The sequence below is a fragment of the Myxine glutinosa genome, chromosome 5, assembly GCF_964187855.1.
Source record: "Myxine glutinosa chromosome 5, kmMyxGlut1.1, whole genome shotgun sequence".
NCBI lineage: Eukaryota > Metazoa > Chordata > Myxini > Myxiniformes > Myxinidae > Myxine > Myxine glutinosa.
Window position 1 is genome coordinate 198633072 of NC_136265.1, and position 17699 is coordinate 198650770.

Consider the following 17699-nt stretch of genomic DNA (forward strand, 5'->3'; position numbering starts at 1 on the left):
AGGGGGGGTTAGTTGAGGGGGGGGGTTAGTTGAGGGGGGTAGTTGGAGGGGGTTGGGGGTTAGGTGGGGGGGGGGGGGTTAGTTGAGGGGGGGGTTAGTTGAGGTGGGCGGGGGGGTTAGTTGAGGTGGGCGGGGGGTTAGTTGAGGCGGGCGGGGGGGTTGGTTGAGGCTGGCGGGGGGTTGGTTGAGGGGGGCGGGGAGTTGGTTGAGGGAGGAGAGGGGGTGGAGGAAGGGTGGGAGGATGGTTGAACGGGAGTTGGGGGGAGTGGGGGCAGGGGGGGAGGATGGTTGAGTGGGTGGGTGGAGGAAGGAGGGGTGGGGGTGGGAGGAAGGAAGGAGGGGTGGGGGTGGGAGGAAGGAAGGAGGGGTGGGGGGGGGGGAAGGAAGGATCGAGTTGGGGGAGGGGGGGAGGATGGTTGAGTGGGTGGGAGGAAGGAGGGGTGGGGGATGAAGGAAGGATCGAGTTGGGGGGAGGGGGGGAGGATGTTGAGTGGGTGGGAGGAAGGAGGGGTGGGAGGAAGGAGGGGTGGGGGGGGGAGGAAGAAGGGGTGGGGGGGGAGGAGGAGGGAGGGAGGATCGAGTGGGGGGGGCGAGGATCGAGTAGGGGGGGGGCGAGGATCGAGTAGGGGGGGGTGAGGATCGAGTAGGGGGGGTGAGGATCGAGTAGGGGGGGTGAGGATCGAGTATGGGGGGTGAGGATCCAGTGGAGGGGGGGGGTGAGGATCGAGTAGGGGGGGTGAGGATCGAGTATGGGGGGGTGAGGATCTAGTGGGGGGGGGGAGGATCCAGTGGGGGTGGTGAGGATCCGGGGGGGGGGCGAGGATCGAGGGGAGATGGTTGAGTGGGGGAGGAGGATTGAGTGGGGAGGGGGATGGTTGGGAAGGGTCTACTGGGGGGGGGGGAGGGGGAGAAATCGAGCGGTGTCTCTTGGGGAGGGGGGGGGTGAACGCGCTCTCGGGGGGAGGGGGGGGGGGTTTAGCTGCGTCGAACAGTGTAAATTAAACAACTTTCTCATTAACCCTCCTACCTGATGCTCACCACGCCGACTCTGCCACGTCACTGCAAACGTTGGGCCGCGAAGTGAACGCTTTTCAAAGTTCGAATCCGTCGGGGACGGACGTGCGCCATGTAACCGGTGGTGGAGCATCAAATGATGTACTATCAACTGTTTACAGAGCGTTGAAGCTGCACGCAGAAGCAGTTTATCGGAGAGGGTTACACTGGGTGGTTTGCCATTGCCTTCGCAGCATTGTTCTCCATCCTTTTAAATGCTGAGCGTTAAGTTAGCAAGCAGCACGGAACATTTGAAAACAATTATTTTTTATGAATGACCCGACCGGGATTCGAACCACCGACCTCGCAGCCTCGGAACGGACACTCCAACCATTCCCCCTCCGAGGCTGCTCAGTGGGGTCTAGAATGGGGGGGGAAATGGCAAGAAAATAATGATTCCAGCAATCGGGATGGTTAAACGACCCGGGTGCGTAGACCTTCCAAGAAAGTAACTTTTTAAAAGTAACTTCGAAGTGTTAAACGTAGTTATTTGAGATTCTCGAGGAAACCTCCACTCGACCCGCTCATCCCTCCCTCTTTTACCGGACTCCCCGTGCATCAGTGCGCGTTGGAAACCGCAATGCGAGAGCAAAATGGGATGGACATCGGTATTACCTGTATTTGAGCACCGGTAAGGTGTGCGTGCAGGTAAGCGTTAACAGATCGTAACGAGCTTAACGCGTCACTCACCATTCAAAAGAAATCACCAAAAAAGAATTAAAGAATGAACGACACCCATCCCTCCCGCGACAAAGCGTTTTGGGACGCACCGGCACATGATCTTGTCTTCCAGATCTTGATGAGCAGGATAACGATGCCGAGCAGGTGCGAGACATCCCCGAGGAGGCGGAACACGTTCATGGTGCACGGAGTGTCTGAATAACCGTTGTGGGCACTCGCGATGGCGCCGCCGACGTGGCGCTGACGAGCACAATAAGCCACGCCCACAATCTAAGGGAATCCTCCATGTGGGCGTTCCCTTGGCCGTCCGGTCGGTGTAACGTGCGGCGACACTACGGCCTACGGGTGATGTACGGGTACCGATGCGGTGACTTTTCTGCAAGAATGCATTCGATTCGCAGAAGGTAATAAAAGTTTAATCTTCCAAGGATAGCTATTATTATCTTTAACGACTACCCGCCATAAGAGTGGTGGACGGCCAGGACGGGTGAAATGAAGAAGTAGCAGGTTCAAGTAGAGCTCGTGTGGGAGGAGATAGAGAAGAGAGGGGGATGCAAACAATCGAACCATTTTAAGTACGTGATACGTAAATATAAAGTGGCAATTTAAAGGGAAAACGCAAAGCCCGTCCACGTCCGCTTGTAGGTAGACGTCTTCTTCTTTCTCTTCTTCCTCCTCTTCTTCTTCTTCTTCTTCTTCTGTATGCCACAGATTCAAAACAGATAAAAATGACTAAACATTACATAAAACATGACGAAAACAGATTAAAACTAGAACAGCACTCAGTAGAGAGCAAACCTCCGCCTAATTAACCATATCACTCAATGGTGAAGAATCACTTTAAAAATTCTTCTAGCCGGATCCGGATCTGGAGCTTCACCAAAATCGAATCGATTCTTCCTTGTCACACACCCAACCGGTCCACCAAGTTTCATCCAAATCCGTCCATAACTTTTTGAGATATCCTGCTACCGGTATGTATCGTTTTTGGCCCTAAGAATCACTTAGAAATTTCTAGTAGCCGGATCCGAATTCGGATCTTCACCAAAATCGAATCATTTCGTCGGTGTCACATACGCTACATTTCTGCCAAATTTCGTCCGAATCCGTACACAACCGTTGGAGATATTTTGTCCACAAACAGACAGAGACAGGGGTGAAAACATAACCTCCATCCAACTTTGGTGGCGGAGGTAAATATAAAATGAAACTTTGATGATTTTATGTAACCTTGACCTTTTGATCAAAAAAATAATAATAAAAAAACAATCGGCTTCTAGCTTTTCATTGGTGAACAAACTCAGTGACCCAATATGAAAATTGTTTAAATTTCAGGGCAATCGGATGCAATTGATTTTATGCAACCTTGACCTTTGACCTTTTGGTCTAAAAAAAATCATCTGGCTTTTCATTTGTGAACCAACTCAGTGACCTAATATGAAAATTGTTTAAATTTCAGGGCAATCAGATGCAATTGATTTTATGCAGCCTTGACCTTTGACCTTTTGGTCTAAAAAAAATCATCTGGCTTTTGATTGGTGAACCAACTCAGTGAACCAATATGAAAAATTTTTAAACTTCATGTCAATTGTATGAAAAATGACGATTTTATGTGACGTTGACCTTTGACGAACCTACGGCCCGGACAGACACACACACAGAAGCGATTGCAAAACCCCATCTCCCACTGCACTGGAAACGGGCTAATGAAGCGGACATGGTGGATCGGTAGATGTACTCGCACCCGGTAACGCAGGAGTTGAACTCTGCATGTAAGTCGAGCAGAATAGAGGCCTGTACGGCTGTACTTTATTTACAATCGCCACCAAAAGTGGACGTAGGTTATGTTTTCACCCCTGTCTGTTTATAACCAAATGTTACAAACGGATTCGGACGAGACTTGGTGGACAGGTTGGGTGTGTGATGAGGACGAACTGATTTGATTTTGGTGAACATCTGGATATGAGAATATTAAAAATAAAGGCCGATAGTCCAACAACGGCGTAGTTGGGCTTGGTTCTGCTGAGTTGAGGATCTGCTTGTCCCCCAGTCATGTGACCAGATCCTCAGCTCTGATTGGTGGACGTTTGTGAGGGACATACATACACCGGATTGACAGACAAACACGGTTCCAGAAGGCATTGTCCCACCAGCTACGCGGTAAAAATATGGCTGTCAAACCACGTGACCAATGATATCCCCAAAAAAATTCTCGACCAATTAATCCCAAGATCACGCTCAAGAAATTTCATACGGATTGGATCAAGCGTTGTACTTGTCTATTTATGACGTCATAATGCAGGCACCTATGACATCATCATTAACATATCTTATTCCTCCATCGGGAGTAATTTACAATGAGCTACCTTTCAATTTTTTTCCATGGAGCGGTTTCAGAGATTATAGAGATGCAAAAGTTTTTGGTTTCTCCAAGATGGTGCCCAACCACGTGACCTATGGCATCATATTTATCATTAAAATATTCTACAGGAGGAAGCGCTCCGATGGTGAACCTTTTGTGTCAATCTGACCAACTGTTGCAGAGAAAACTATTTTAAAGGGGAATAAACCCGCAAAATGCCAGCAGAAGGGACATACATATGTTACGTTTGTAGGGGGTAGTGATACCTTAGTGCAGGTAGAATGTATAGGTAGGTGCTCCGAATATCGTGTAGAAACCTTGATGTAAATAAGTCAGCTCCGTGTGTTCGGATTAAGTGTATCTTCGTCCCCGTCAGAGGAGTGGGGTATGTTAATTAGCTTGGAGATCTCGCGAGATCACGGCGAGGTCACGTCTTTTCGAAGTGCTCCATGCGCTCACGCTTTCGAAGCTAAGTGATATTTCTCAATTGTGTTTTTGTCGAGACTGTATCTATCTTTCGGTGTATGTACCGAAAGCGTATCTTTTGGAAAATTTTCGGTGCTAATTTTTCGTACATGTATACACAATCGTCGGTTAATGGTATCGAGTATTCTGCGGCCTAGTACTCGTAGGCTTAGACTACCGTACCGTCTCCGACCTTGTGGTTTGTTTTTCTCTCAGCGATTCGTCGAATGCGCTGAAATTATTTTCGTTCTCTGTTTCGTACCAGTCGTTCACCCCGTACCTCCTTGTTTAATATCTCTACTCACAAAAAAAAAAAAAAAAACCCCAAAAAAAATTTCCTTCCCAGGTCTTATTCGTTTATTTGTTGTTCTTTTTGTTCGTTCGTTCTTCGTTCGCGATCACGCGGTTAGAAATGTATAATCTCTCCCCTGAACAACTATTTTCTCTCATCTATCTATAATTCCAGTAATCTCTGTGTGTATGTTTGTATGTTTGTATGTTTGTATGTATGTATGTATGTTTGTCTGTGACCGCTGTTTCTCGACAACTACCGGTCCGATATACTTGAAACTTGCCAGGTATATTGCTGGGGACCCGAGGATGTGCCTTTTCAAGGTTTGAAATTAATCGGACAAGTAGTTACCGAGCTATGGCGATTTAGCCGTTCGCCGTTCGCTTTGGCGTTGCGAATGGACCAAACCATTTCATGTAAATAGAGGGGGGGGGGGGGGGGGGGTTCTGTGGTCGTTGCGAATGGACCAAACCATTTCATGTAAATAGAGGGGGGGGATTGTCACCGTACTCGCAAGCCGTTCGCCGTTCGCTTTGGCGTTGCGAATGGACCAAACCATTTCATGTAAATAGAGGGGGGGGGGGGGGGGATATAATTTTAGATATATATATAGTACGGGCATATATATAGTACGGGCATGCCCTAGTATATTATAATGAAGGAACTGCGCTCCAACGCGAGTCGAAAGAATTGACGCGACCAAAGACGGAATTCGTCCGAGTTGCTTTATTGAAACAAAACAGCTCAGGTATTCTGAAAAGCCCGTTTATCGGGAAACAATATATATACACATTTATGTCGGGAAGTTTGCCCGGCAAAAGCTATACCGGGCATGCCCGGGTATCAAGGGCGAGCTTTGGAAAGGCGAGTCTGGACCTGCCCGGGCGTGTTTGGCTGCGGCCTGGCAAGTCGAGGCTGGGCGTGCCCGGGCGCTCTGGGCGAACACTTGAAAGGCGATAGCGGGCATGCCCGGACGCTCTGGGCGAGCCCTGAAAAGGCGATAGCGGGCATGCCCGGACGCTCTGGGCGAGCCCTGGAAAGGCGATAGCGGGCATGCCCGGACGCTCTGGGCGAGCCCTGGAAAGGCGATAGCGGGCATGCCCGGACGCTCTGGGCGAGCCCTGGAAAGGCGAGAGCGGGCATGCCCGGGAAAGACGAGACCGGGCGTGCCCGGGAGGTTCGGGCGTGCCCGGGAACAGTGAGTCCGGGCATGCCCGGGAGAGGCGCGTCTGGCCGTGTTCTGGCCGGTGCAAGGCGATTATGTACATCCAGCGGTAACCGCTACACACGCCCCTCCAGAATCGACCTGCACCGGCAGGGTCAATTTAAGGGGGGTCCGGATGACCCGGCCGAAGCGACCCCTGGAGGGTCGTGGGGAGGGGTCTGACATGGTGGTGGGTGGTCGAGCGGGGGGAACTGTGGACGGGGGGCGGCCTCGCCGCGGAGGAAGGGCCAACCGTGCTGGTCGGTCGACGTCCATGTGCGCCGGTTTGAGGCGGTCCACAGAAATCCGGTCCAGCCGGCCGCCGAAGTCGACGATGAAAGACTTGTCGCCCCGTCGCAGGACCCGGAAGGGCCCGTCGTACGGCGGCCGGAGTGGCCCCCGGTGCGCGTCATGACGCACAAAGACGTACTCCGCTGTGCGAAGCGCCGGGGGGACGTAGGACTGGGGGCCACCGTGGCGGGACGTCGGCACGGGGGCAAATCGTCGGGCGGCCTCCTGGAGGTCCGAGCGCTGGCGAGCGGCGGACCAGGGACTGGTAGCGTCAGGCACGAATTCGCCCGGGACGCGGAGTGGCTGGCCGTAGACGAGCTCGGCGGCGGACGCCTGGAGGTCTTCCTTGGGGGCCGTGCGAAGGCCCAAAAGGACCCACGGCAGCCGGTCGGCCCAACCGTCGTCCTGAAGGCCGGCCATGAGTGCGGCCTTCATGGAGCGGTGAAACCGCTCGCACAACCCATTGGCTTGGGGGTGGTAGGCCGTGGTGCGGTGCAGCGTGACCCCCAACGAACGGGCGACCGCGCCCCAAAGCTCAGACGTGAACTGTGGGCCGCGGTCGGACGAGATGTCCGCTGGTGCGCCGAAGCGCGCGACCCAGGTGGCGATGAACGCCTGCGCCACGTCGGCGGTGGTGGTGGAGGTGAGGGGCACGGCCTCCGGCCACCTGGTGGTCCTGTCCACCATGGTGAGCAGGTGGGTGAACCCCCGCGAGGGGGGCAGGGGACCCACCAGGTCCACGTGGACGTGGTCGAAACGCCGTTCAGGCACGGCGAAAGGTGCCAGCGGGGCCTGGGTGTGGCGGTGGACCTTGGCTCGCTGGCAGGCCGTGCAGGCGTTGGCCCAGTCGCGGATGTTTCGTCGAAGGCCGTGCCAGACGAAACGCGCCGACACCAGCTTCTGAGAAGCTTTCCGGCCCGGGTGAGAAAGGCCGTGGATGGAGGCGAAGATGCGGCGCTGCCAGGAAACGGGCACGATGGGGCGAGGCTGGCCCTGGGAGACGTCGCAGAGCAGGACGGTGCCCGTGAAGGGGATGTCGGCCAGGCGGAGGCCCGTGTCCGCCACGCGGAGTGCCTGCACCGAGGCGTCGGTGGTCTGGTCGGCCGCCATGAGCGTGAAGTCCACGCCGAGCTGGACCGCGTTCGCGCTGGCCCGCGAAAGGCAGTCGGCCACGGCGTTGTCTTTGCCGGCGACGTGCTGGATGTCCGTGGTGAACTCCGACACGGCGGAGAGGTGGCGCTGCTGGCGGGCCGACCACGGCTCCGTGACCTTAGCCATTGCGTAGACCAACGGCTTGTGGTCGACGAAAGCCGTGAACGGGCGGCCCTCCAGGAGGTGTCGGAAATGGCGAACGGCCAGGAATAGCCCGAGCAGCTCGCGGTCGAACGTGCTGTAGTTTAACTCGTTCGGCCGGAGTTGCCGGCTGAAAAAAGCGAGTGGCTGCCAAACCCCGTCCACCCATTGCTCATGGACGGCGCCCACCGCGTAGTTGGAGGCGTCCGTAGTGAGGGCGATGGGCGCGTTGAGTACCGGGTGAGCCAGCAGAGTTGCGTCGGCGAGGGCCCGTTTGGCACTGGCGAAGGCGCGTCCATGGCCGCGGACCAAACAATGTCATGCTTGGCCGGCTTGCCCCGGAGGGCCTCGTAAAGGGGCCGGATGAGCTGAGCAGCGCGGGGCACGAATCGGTGATAAAAATTCACCATGCCAAGGAACTCTTGGAGGGCCTTGATGGAACGGGGACGCGGGAACGTGGTGATGGCCTCGACCTTGGTCGGCAGCGGCACGGCCCCGGTCTTGGTGATGCGGTGGCCCAAAAAGTCAACGGTCGTCGCGCCGAAGTGGCATTTGACCGGGTTGACAATTAAGCCGTGCTCGCTGAGGCGACCGAACAGTGTTCGGAGGTGGAGGAGGTGCTCGGCGCGGGACGTGCTGGCGACGAGGATGTCGTCCAGATAGACGAAAAGAAACGGCAGGTCGCGCAGCATGCCGTCCATCAAGCGCTGGAACGCCTGGGCCGCGTTCTTGAGGCCAAACGGCATCCGCAAAAATTCGAACAGGCCGAACGGCGTGATGACGGCCGTCTTCGGGACGTCGGCAGCCCGGACAGGTACCTGGTGGTAGCCCCGTATCAGGTCAATTTTCGAAAAGATGACCCGTCCCGCCAAACGGGCGGAAAAGTCCTGAATATGCGGGATCGGGTACCTGTCGGGGGTGGTAGCGTCATTGAGACGGCGGTAGTCGCCACACAGGCGCCATCCACCCCCCGGCTTTGGCATGATGTGCAGTGGCGAGGCCCACGCGCTATCGGAGCGCCGCACGATGCCGAGGTGCTCCAACGCGTCGAATTCGGCCTTTGCCACGGCGAGCTTGGCTGGGTCGAGGCGGCGGGCCCTGGCGTAGACCGGCGGGCCCGTAGTGGGTATGTGGTGCTCGATCCCGTGCCGCACCGCGACGGCCGAAAACGTCGGCCGCGTGAGGGCCGGGAATTCCACGAGCAGGCGAGCGAACTCGTTCGTTGCCGGGAGGGCGCACGCCAGTTCGGTCGGCGCGGAGCTGCTCATTGTGCATGCCAGGGAGCTGAAGGTCTCGGCGTGGACAAGGCGATGCCGTTTGACGTCGACCAGCAGCCCGTGCGCGCAGAGGAAGTCGGCGCCCAGCAAAGCCACGGGGACGCTGGCGGTAACAAAAGTCCATTGAAAGCGCTGGCTGCCGAAGCAGAGGGTGACGACGCGTGGGCCGAAAGTGCGTATGGCCGAGCCATTAGCAGCGACCAAAGAGGGGCCGCAAACTGCGTCCAGCCTGTCCTGCTCGGAGGCAGGTATGACGCTCAGTTGGGCGCCGGTGTCGCACAGGAAACGCCGTCCAGACGCTTTGTCCCGAATAAACAGCAAGTTGCCCGAGTGGCCGGCGCTCATGGCTGGGAATGAACGCCGGCCCGGCCGTTTCCCGATCTGACGAAAGTGCACGGGGGCCGGCACGTCCGAGCCTTGTGTCCGAACCTGGCGTGGTAATAACACCACGCCCGGTCAGGTGGAGGCCCCGGCCGTCGTGTCGGAAGCGGGCGGTGCGGCGTGGCGGCCGCCAGTTGCACCGGCAGTTCGGCCTCCAACCGCGCAGGGCGCTCGGGCATCGTGGGCGTCGCCTCGGACGGCGGCGGGCTCCAGGTAACCGCGCCGATGTGCTGGCCCGCCGAGGAGATCTTATCGGCTTCCCTGGCGAGGGCGCGGGAATCCGTGATCAACGTGCCAGCCAGGGCGAGGCGTACTGGGTTAGGCAGCTGACGGAGGAACAGCTCCCGGAACAGGAATGCCGGAGAGTGCTCGCCGAGCAATGAGAGCATATAGTCCATGCGCTCGGACGGGCGTGTGTCGCCGAGCTCGGGCAGGTCAAGCAGGCGCCGTGCGTGTGCTGCCGGTGAGAGGGCGAAAGCGCCGAGGAGGAGCGTCTTCAGCGCGTCGTATTTGTCAGCAGCCGGCGGGTGCTGGAGGAGGCTCAAGGCGCGGGCCGCGGTGGCGGGACCGAGCGCCGCCACAACATGGTGGACGCGGGTGTCGTCCGCGGTGATGCCTCGCAGGGCGAACTGGGAGTCCGCCTGGGCGAACCAAACAGCCGCGTGAGCCTCCCAGAAGGTAGGCAGTTTAAGCGTCACTGCCGTATCCATGTCGGTAGGTCACCAATGAAGGAACTGCGCTCCAACGCGAGTCGAAAGAATTGACGCGACCAAAGACGGAATTCGTCCGAGTTGCTTTATTGAAACAAAACAGCTCAGGTATTCTGAAAAGCCCGTTTATCGGGCAACAATATATATACACATTTATGTCGGGAAGTTTGCCCGGCAAAAGCTATACCGGGCATGCCCGGGTATCAAGGGCGAGCCTTGGAAAGGCGAGTCTGGACCTGCCCGGGCGTGTTTGGCTGCGGCCTGGCAAGTCGAGGCTGGGCGTGCCCGGGCGCTCTGGGCGAACACTTGAAAGGCGATAGCGGGCATGCCCGGACGCTCTGGGCGAGCCCTGAAAAGGCGATAGCGGGCATGCCCGGACGCTCTGGGCGAGCCCTGGAAAGGCGATAGCGGGCATGCCCGGACGCTCTGGGCGAGCCCTGGAAAGGCGATAGCGGGCATGCCCGGACGCTCTGGGCGAGCCCTGGAAAGGCGAGAGCGGGCATGCCCGGGAAAGACGAGACCGGGCGTGCCCGGGAGGTTCGGGCGTGCCCGGGAACAGTGAGTCCGGGCATGCCCGGGAGAGGCGCGTCTGGCCGTGTTCTGGCCGGTGCAAGGCGATTATGTACATCCAGCGGTAACCGCTACAATAACACCCTTTTCTTCTTTTCCTACAAAAGGATGCTTTCGTCTTGCTCACCAAATCTATTCATTCCAAAAAATATATATAATACCATCTCTTACAGTTCCTCCTTTCTACATTCCATAAACTATCCAGAACTCCATCCCTCCTCCAGTGTCCTCAAACGTATTTTTGACTCAAAGGTCTCAAACTCATTTTGCAAAAAATGTTCGTTTCCCATGAATCGTACACTTTTCAAAATCCAATCTCACCCCTCCCCTCCAAATCCTCCCCATCACCCATCCCTTTCAAATCTCCCCCCTTGCCCCTTCCCTCCCCTCCCTCCTAAACTCCTCCCACACCCCTCCCCTCCGAGACTCTCCCTCGCTCCTCCCCTCCTAGACTCCCCTCTCACCCCTCCTCCTCAAAGCATCCTCCCTGCTTCTTCCTCCTTCCAACTTTCACCTTCATCTCCCCAAACCTTCTGCCTTGCTCTTCCCCCTCCTCAAATAACACCTCACTGTGCCTCACCCAATCTCCATCAAACCTTTTGTCCGCCCCATTCTTCCCTTTCTCCAAGCTATTCTGAAATCTCTGACACACCTTCAACAGCTCTCCCTACCTCTTCCTCCTCTTCCACATCTTACCCTACCCCTCCCCCCCCTGTTCTGGACCCGATGCTCCCCCTTCCTCTTCATTAACGGTATGGACCTCAAACATCCGGGGCCTTCGCTCAAACTTGACTGACCTCTCCATACAGGTTGCTTCTGACAAACCAGATGTGATCTGCTTAACAGAAACTTTCCTCCTTCATGATGTCTCTGATGCCTTGGTATATCTCCCAGGTTACTCCCTCCTCCGGTATGATAGACCTGAGCCTCGTCCTGGAGGTGGGGTTGCTATCTTTATAAAAAACTCTCTTCCTCACTCGCCCTCCACTGCCCTCTCTCCACCTCACCCCCAGGAATACCTTTGGCTACGGCTTCCCCTTCGCTCCCACCTTTTGTTCATATGTGTGTTGTACCGTCCACCAATCAGCGATGACTCCATCTACATCTCACTGTCTGATAATATGGACCAACTTCTATCTACCCATCCCAACTCTCTCTTCCTCATATGTGGTGATTTCAATTGTCACCATGCCAGTTGGCTGGGTGTGGGTACCTCTCTCACCAGCCATGGCTCTTCAGCAAAGGACTTCTGCGACTCACTGGGACTGACACAATCTGTCAATTTCCTGACCCGGATCTCAGTCAACGGAGCATCTTCTCTTCTGGATTTGGTTATGACAAACTTCCCTGAAAATGTCTGCTGCTCTTCTTCTGCTCCAATCGGCTCATCTGATCATGTGCTTGTCAAAGTGGACATCTCTCTGACCATTCTCAGAGAGCCTCCTCAGCGTCGACGAGTCTGGCATTTCACTCAGGCCAACTGGCACGGTCTTCAAGCAGCCATCAATCATCTGGACTGGTCTCCCATCTCTACCGCCTCTGACATCAACTCATCCTGGGAATTCTTTCAAAGTAAATTGCTCTCTCTCATGCACAGATTTATACCATCTCGTCTTCAGTTGTCATACCCTTCCTCCCGTCCATGGTACACTTAATCTTGTGGTGAGGCTGTTGCCCTGAAACAACTTGCTTTCGTCTCCTGGAAAGCAAATCCAACGGAAGGAAATCTCATTTCCTTTCACAAAGCCCGAAACAAGTGTGTGTCCACCCTCAGGAGAGCCAGGAAACAATATCTCACCATTCTCAAACCGAACTCTCTTATCTGTCTCCCTCTTCCAAATCCTGGTGGCGTCTGGTCAAATCTGTTTCTGGTGTTTGTTCCCCCTCCATCCCCTCCCTCACCTCAAACGGCTTAACGGCTGACTCCGCACATGAAAAAGCTGAATGCCTCAACTCTGTGTTTGCCTCTAAATCTTGTGTCCCAAACCCATCCCTCTCTGTACCCACCGTACCCAGTCGTACCCAGTCGTACCCAGCTGCTCCTGGACTCTGTGTCCTTTCCTCCTGACAAGGTGGAAATGTTTCTGTCAACCCTCGACTCTGATTCTGCAACTGGTCCTGACGGCATCAGCCCACGGGTCCTAAAATCATGTTCTTCTGCTCTTTCACTCCCTCTTTCTGTTCTCTTCACCCTCTCTTTTGCTCAAGGTCATCTGCCATCTGCTTGTAAATCAGCCAACATCACCGCTTTGCACAAAAAAGGTGCAAAAACAGATCCCAGCAACTACAGACCAATCAGCCTTCTCCCAATTATCAGCAAAGTCATGGAATCCATCATTGCTTCAGATATTAAATCTTTCCTCTTCTCCAATGGCTTGATCTCTGATCATCAATTTGGTTTCAGACCTGGTCACTCTACTCTGGACATGCTGCTTCTGCTTTCTCAACAATGGATGGAGGTCCTCAACACCAAACAGGAAATTAGAGCAGTCTCCCTTGACATTTCACGTGCCTTCGATACGGTCTGGCACCCTGCTCTGCTCTCCAAACTCTCCTCCTTTGGTATCCATGGAAATCTCCACGCATGGCTGGCGGACTTCCTCTCTGGTCGTAGTCAACGTGTGGCCCTGAATGGGTTTCTCTCATCTCCTCTTCCTGTTCAGGCTGGAGTTCCCCAAGGTAGTGTTCTGGGCCCTGTGCTTTTTCTGGTCTTCATCAATGATCTCTCTGACTCTCTTGAAAATCCTCTCTATCTCTTTGCTGACGACTCTACTCTCTGTCGCTCCATTCCTCATCCCTCAGATCGGCAGTCTGCAGCCTCCTCACTCTCTGCAGACCTGGACAAAATCACAGACTGGTCAAACAAGTGGAACATGTCTTTCAATCCTGACAAATCTCACACTCTTACAATGTCTCTCCGAAAGGACCGACTGGACAACCCTCCCATCTACTTTCTCAACAATCCTCTCCAAGAACTTCTGTCGCTCAAGCTTTTGGGTCTCACTATCTGCCATGATCTTTCTTGGGAAAACCACATTTCCAAGCTGGCCTCCAAAGCCAGTCGCCGACTGGGCATCCTCCGTCGTGCGAAGTCCTTCCTTGGCACACCTGAGCTCCTCACCACATACAAGGCTTTCATCCGCAGCTCAATGGAATACTGTTCCCCCCTCTGGGCTGGTGCTCCTGCCTCACACCTTGCTCGGCTTCACGCTGTTGAGGCCAAAGCTTTCAGAATCGTTGGAATCTCCTGCGATGTAGTCAACGCCGAGGGCCTTTCACTCACTCACCGTAGGCAGGTTGGTGGTCTTTCTGTCTTCTACCGACTCCTCTCCGGCCTTGCTCCCCCAGCTCTCTCTGTGCTCTGTCCCCCCAATATTCCTTCAGGTCGCACAAGATCTGCCTGCAACCCTCTTATGGTTAAACTGCCAAAGTCTAGGCTCTCTGCTCACCTTCACTCTTTCATTCCCCTTTTCTCCCGCCTCTGGAACAAACTCCCCCACTCCCTTCAATCCCACTCCTCCCTCCAGGTCTTTAAAACAGCTGTTCACCACCATCTCTTATCGTCCCCCATCGAAAACCTTGATCTTTTCTACCCCCGGTAATTCACCCCAGAGTCCTTGCAGTGTTCATATGTTTTAATCCTCTCCCACCTCCCCCCAAGTCCTCCCGATGTCCCTGCTCTCAAATGTTGTGTTTGTGTCCTTCCCCCTCTTCCCCCTCTCTTTTGTGTCCATCCCCCTCTCTCCCCATCTTGTCTGCCGCTCCCCTTGTTTTTTGTGTTTTGTGTGTCGGTTTGTCTTTTTGTGTGATTAATGTTAGCTCTTTCACGAGCCTCGATCTTGTATACAAAAAAAAAAAAAAAAGCTCAGGGATCAAGGGTAAATTTATCCCCTGTATGTCTTTACCTCTGTACTTTATTCCTATGTCCCTTTTGGCACCACACCATAGACACATAACCAAGCCACACAATCGACTCCCCATTAAGCTCACTAATAAAAAAGCCACCGGAAATTATGCTTGAAGCACTAGTGCTAATTACCCCGACTTTGGAAGCACACAGGACGAAAGATCCGTGAGGCCACACCCAGAAGGGCAGTAATTGGTCGGGGTTTTGATGGACGAGAAGGACTGGGAAGAAGCAACTCACTGATTGGTGAAGGACCACAGATGACGTCAGAGCCTGGACGTAAAAAGAACGCTCTGACTGACATTTTAGCCTCTCTTGCTCTTGTCGTTCTGGACACCAATAGCGAAGGGTCGTTGTTGCTGCTCTTGCCCCTTCTGATTTGGACGCTGTCACAAGCGGCCGTGTTGGGACATCTTGCTTGATGTTGGGACATCGTGTTGGGACAGGTTGTGAGGAGGAAGAGCTGCGGTTTTCCAAGCGAGAACAATGAGCGCTGCTTGCTCGCTGCAGCGTGACGAGGCCAGGAGTGAACGGACGTGCGGTGAGGCCTACCAGCGCGCGAGCGAGCGCATTTCCCGCCAACACCAGAGCCGCGTCCAGACTGCGTGCACAGGTGGGGGGTCTGGACGATCCTGAGGAGATTTCGGACACCATCAGAGTTAAGTGCACACAGATGCATATTTATTTTCAGTTATCCTTCCCTTTTGTCTGTCTTTGGGTCTGTATGTGGGGACGTCCCGTTTAGGATTTTAGTTTTATTGATTGTGCATTTTTTTTGTTACCGACGTTTTATTTAATAAAACTGTTTATTTTTGTACAATTTAAATCCGTTTTGTTTGAGTTTATTTATTACAGGTTAGAGCTGCCGGGGGATTCGTGAATGTAAGTTCTGGTTTTCTCCCTCCCTTTTGCTCCCCCAAGTGTATTCTCCGCTGTATTTTTGATTGAACGCCTCGGAGTAACAGCTCGTTTGGTCATCCGTGCTACCCTACGGTGTTTACCAAGGGTAGTCACACGGCACATACATACGGAGAGACAAACGCTGTTCGAGACGGCATTGCCGTACGGCTACGCCGTAAAAACATTTTTTTAAAAAGTGATCCTTCACGATTGAGAGATGGGGCCAAAAACGATATAAAACATATTTCAAAGAGTTATGGACTGATTCAGGCAATTGTGGATGAGTTGATGAGTTGGTTAGGTGATAAGTTGGTTAGTTGGTTGGTCTGCAGAGAGTGAAGAGGCTGCAGACTGCTGATCTGAGGCATGAGGTATGGAGCGGCAGAGATTGGAGTCATCAGCAAAGAGATAGAGAGGATTTTCCAGAGAGTCGGAGAGATCATTGATGAAGACCAGAAATAGCACAGGGCCCTGAACACTGCTTTGGGGAACTCCAGCCTGAACAGGAAGGGGAGATGAGAGAAACCCATTCAGGGCCACACGTTGACTACGACTAAAGAGGAAGTCTGCCAGCCATGTGTGGAGATTTCCATGGATACCATAGGAGAGTTTGGTGAGCAGCGCGGGGTGCCAGACCGTTTCGAAGGCACGTGATATGTCAAGGGAAACAGCTCTAATTTCCTGTTTAGCATTGAGGACCTCCATCCATTGTTGAGACAGCAGAAGCAGCATGTCCAGAGTAGAATGACCTGGTCTGAATCCAAATTGATGATCGGAGATCAAGCCATTGGAAAAGAGGAAGGATTTGATATCCGAAGCAATGATGGATTCCATGACTTTGCTGATAATTGGGAGCAGGCTGATTTGTCTGTAGTGGCAAAGATCTGTTTTTGCACCTTTTTTGTGTAAAGCGGTAATGTTGGCTGATTTCCAAGCTGATGGCAGATGACCTTGAGCAAAAGAGAGGGTGAAGAGTACAGAGAGAGGGTGAGATAGAGCGGCAGAGCAGGATTTTAGGACCCGTGGGCTGATGCCGTCTGGTCCAGTTGCAGAATCAGAGTCTAGGTTTGACAGAAACTTCTCCACCTTGTCAGGGGAGAAGGACACCGAGTCCAGGACAGCTGGGTTTGACTGGGTAAGGTGGGTACAGGGAGAGATGGGTTTGGGACACAAGATATTGAGGCAAACACAGAGTTGAGGCATTCGGCTTTTTCACGTGTGGCGTTAGCTGTGTGGCCGTTTGAGGTAAGGGAGGGGATGGAGGGGAAACAAACACCAGAAACAGATTTGACCAGACGCCACCAGGATATGGAGGAGGGAGACAGGTTTGAGAGTCGAGTCTTGAGAGTAGAGAGATATTGTTTCCTGGCTCTCCTGAGGGTAGACACACTTGTTCCTAGCTTTGTGGAAGGAACGGAGATTGCCTTCAGTTGGATTAGCCTTCCATGAGGAGGCGGAGTTCATTTCTTTTGATTTTTGATTTTTTTTTTTTAATTTTTAAAACATTTTTGATTCCATGTACTATTATTGTTGTTGTTTAAGGGAAATAGATATTTCTATTTTCAAAAGGTAAAGAGTTAATATTTGAAATGAAACCGGAACCGGACGACGAAGAAGGGGAAGAGGAGAAAAAGAAGGTGGAGCGAGTGAGTCGGACAAGAAGAAGCCGAGCGGTGTTGAGGTTTTGAGCCATCGCTAGCGAACGGAGGTCACTAGCAAACTTTTGGGTTTCCCAGGAAAGGGATTCCTGTGACAGAGTTGTTATCGCTGTGACGGATCAACCTGCGTGTCAGGTTTTGGCGGTTGATTCCGAGGAGAATCATCGTCGTGCCGTTACGCCTCGAGAACGGGCCGTCGGCCATTTTTACTCGCGCAGGACTTGCGCTTCGCTCAAGGTTTCATCTCGCTTCAACCATTTTCACCGCATTCAGACATTAATCTGGTGTGTGTGTGTGTACAACGTGGCTTTTGAAGGTTAATTTGCGGTTCGCCGACTGTGAGCCATGGAACGTCCATACACGAGGGTGTGATTTCCCAGTCGCCTTGAGGGCGCCTTTGTGATTTCCCAGTCGCCGTGAGGGCGCCTTTGCACAGCTTTGGCAGCAGGACTGTAACTGCCAACCCAACGGGATTCTGATCTCGATTGGACATTGTTCTGACGATCGCTGGAGCGGATCGACTTTGGCTTGAAGCTGGAAGCAACTTTGGCTTGAAGCCGGGATTAGAGACATTGGGAATCTTCTTCTTTTCGCTCACTTGGAGCACAGTGAGTTATATTGTACGAACCTGATGGTACCATCATAGGAAATATAT

The 17699-nt window shown here is 53.7% G+C and overlaps 2 protein-coding genes across 8 annotated transcripts in view; one reads left to right on the forward strand and one right to left on the reverse strand.

The window, feature by feature from the left end:
* The window catches only part of LOC137416817 (ER lumen protein-retaining receptor 2-like), a 25823-nt gene extending 23835 nt beyond the window's left edge, over positions 1-1988 (reverse strand). Inside the window, exon 1 of the mRNA XM_068102468.2 lies at positions 1824-1988. Within this exon, the coding sequence (XP_067958569.1) occupies positions 1824-1914 (91 nt within the window). The 5' untranslated portion in view covers positions 1915-1988. The remainder of the gene's footprint in view (positions 1-1823) is intronic.
* A 37-nt stretch (positions 1989-2025) lies between these two features.
* ANKRD40 (ankyrin repeat domain 40) overlaps positions 2026-17699 on the forward strand; it is a 94137-nt gene continuing 78463 nt past the window's right edge. For 6 of the 7 annotated variants that reach the window (XM_078779335.1, XM_078779338.1, XM_078779336.1 and 3 more), the window contains exon 1: positions 2075-2138. In XM_078779335.1, the coding sequence (XP_078635461.1) occupies positions 2083-2138 (56 nt within the window). In that variant the 5' untranslated portion in view covers positions 2075-2082. Of the gene's footprint in view, positions 2139-17699 lie in introns of all 7 variants that reach the window. The other variant, XM_078779341.1, reaches the window with a different exon arrangement.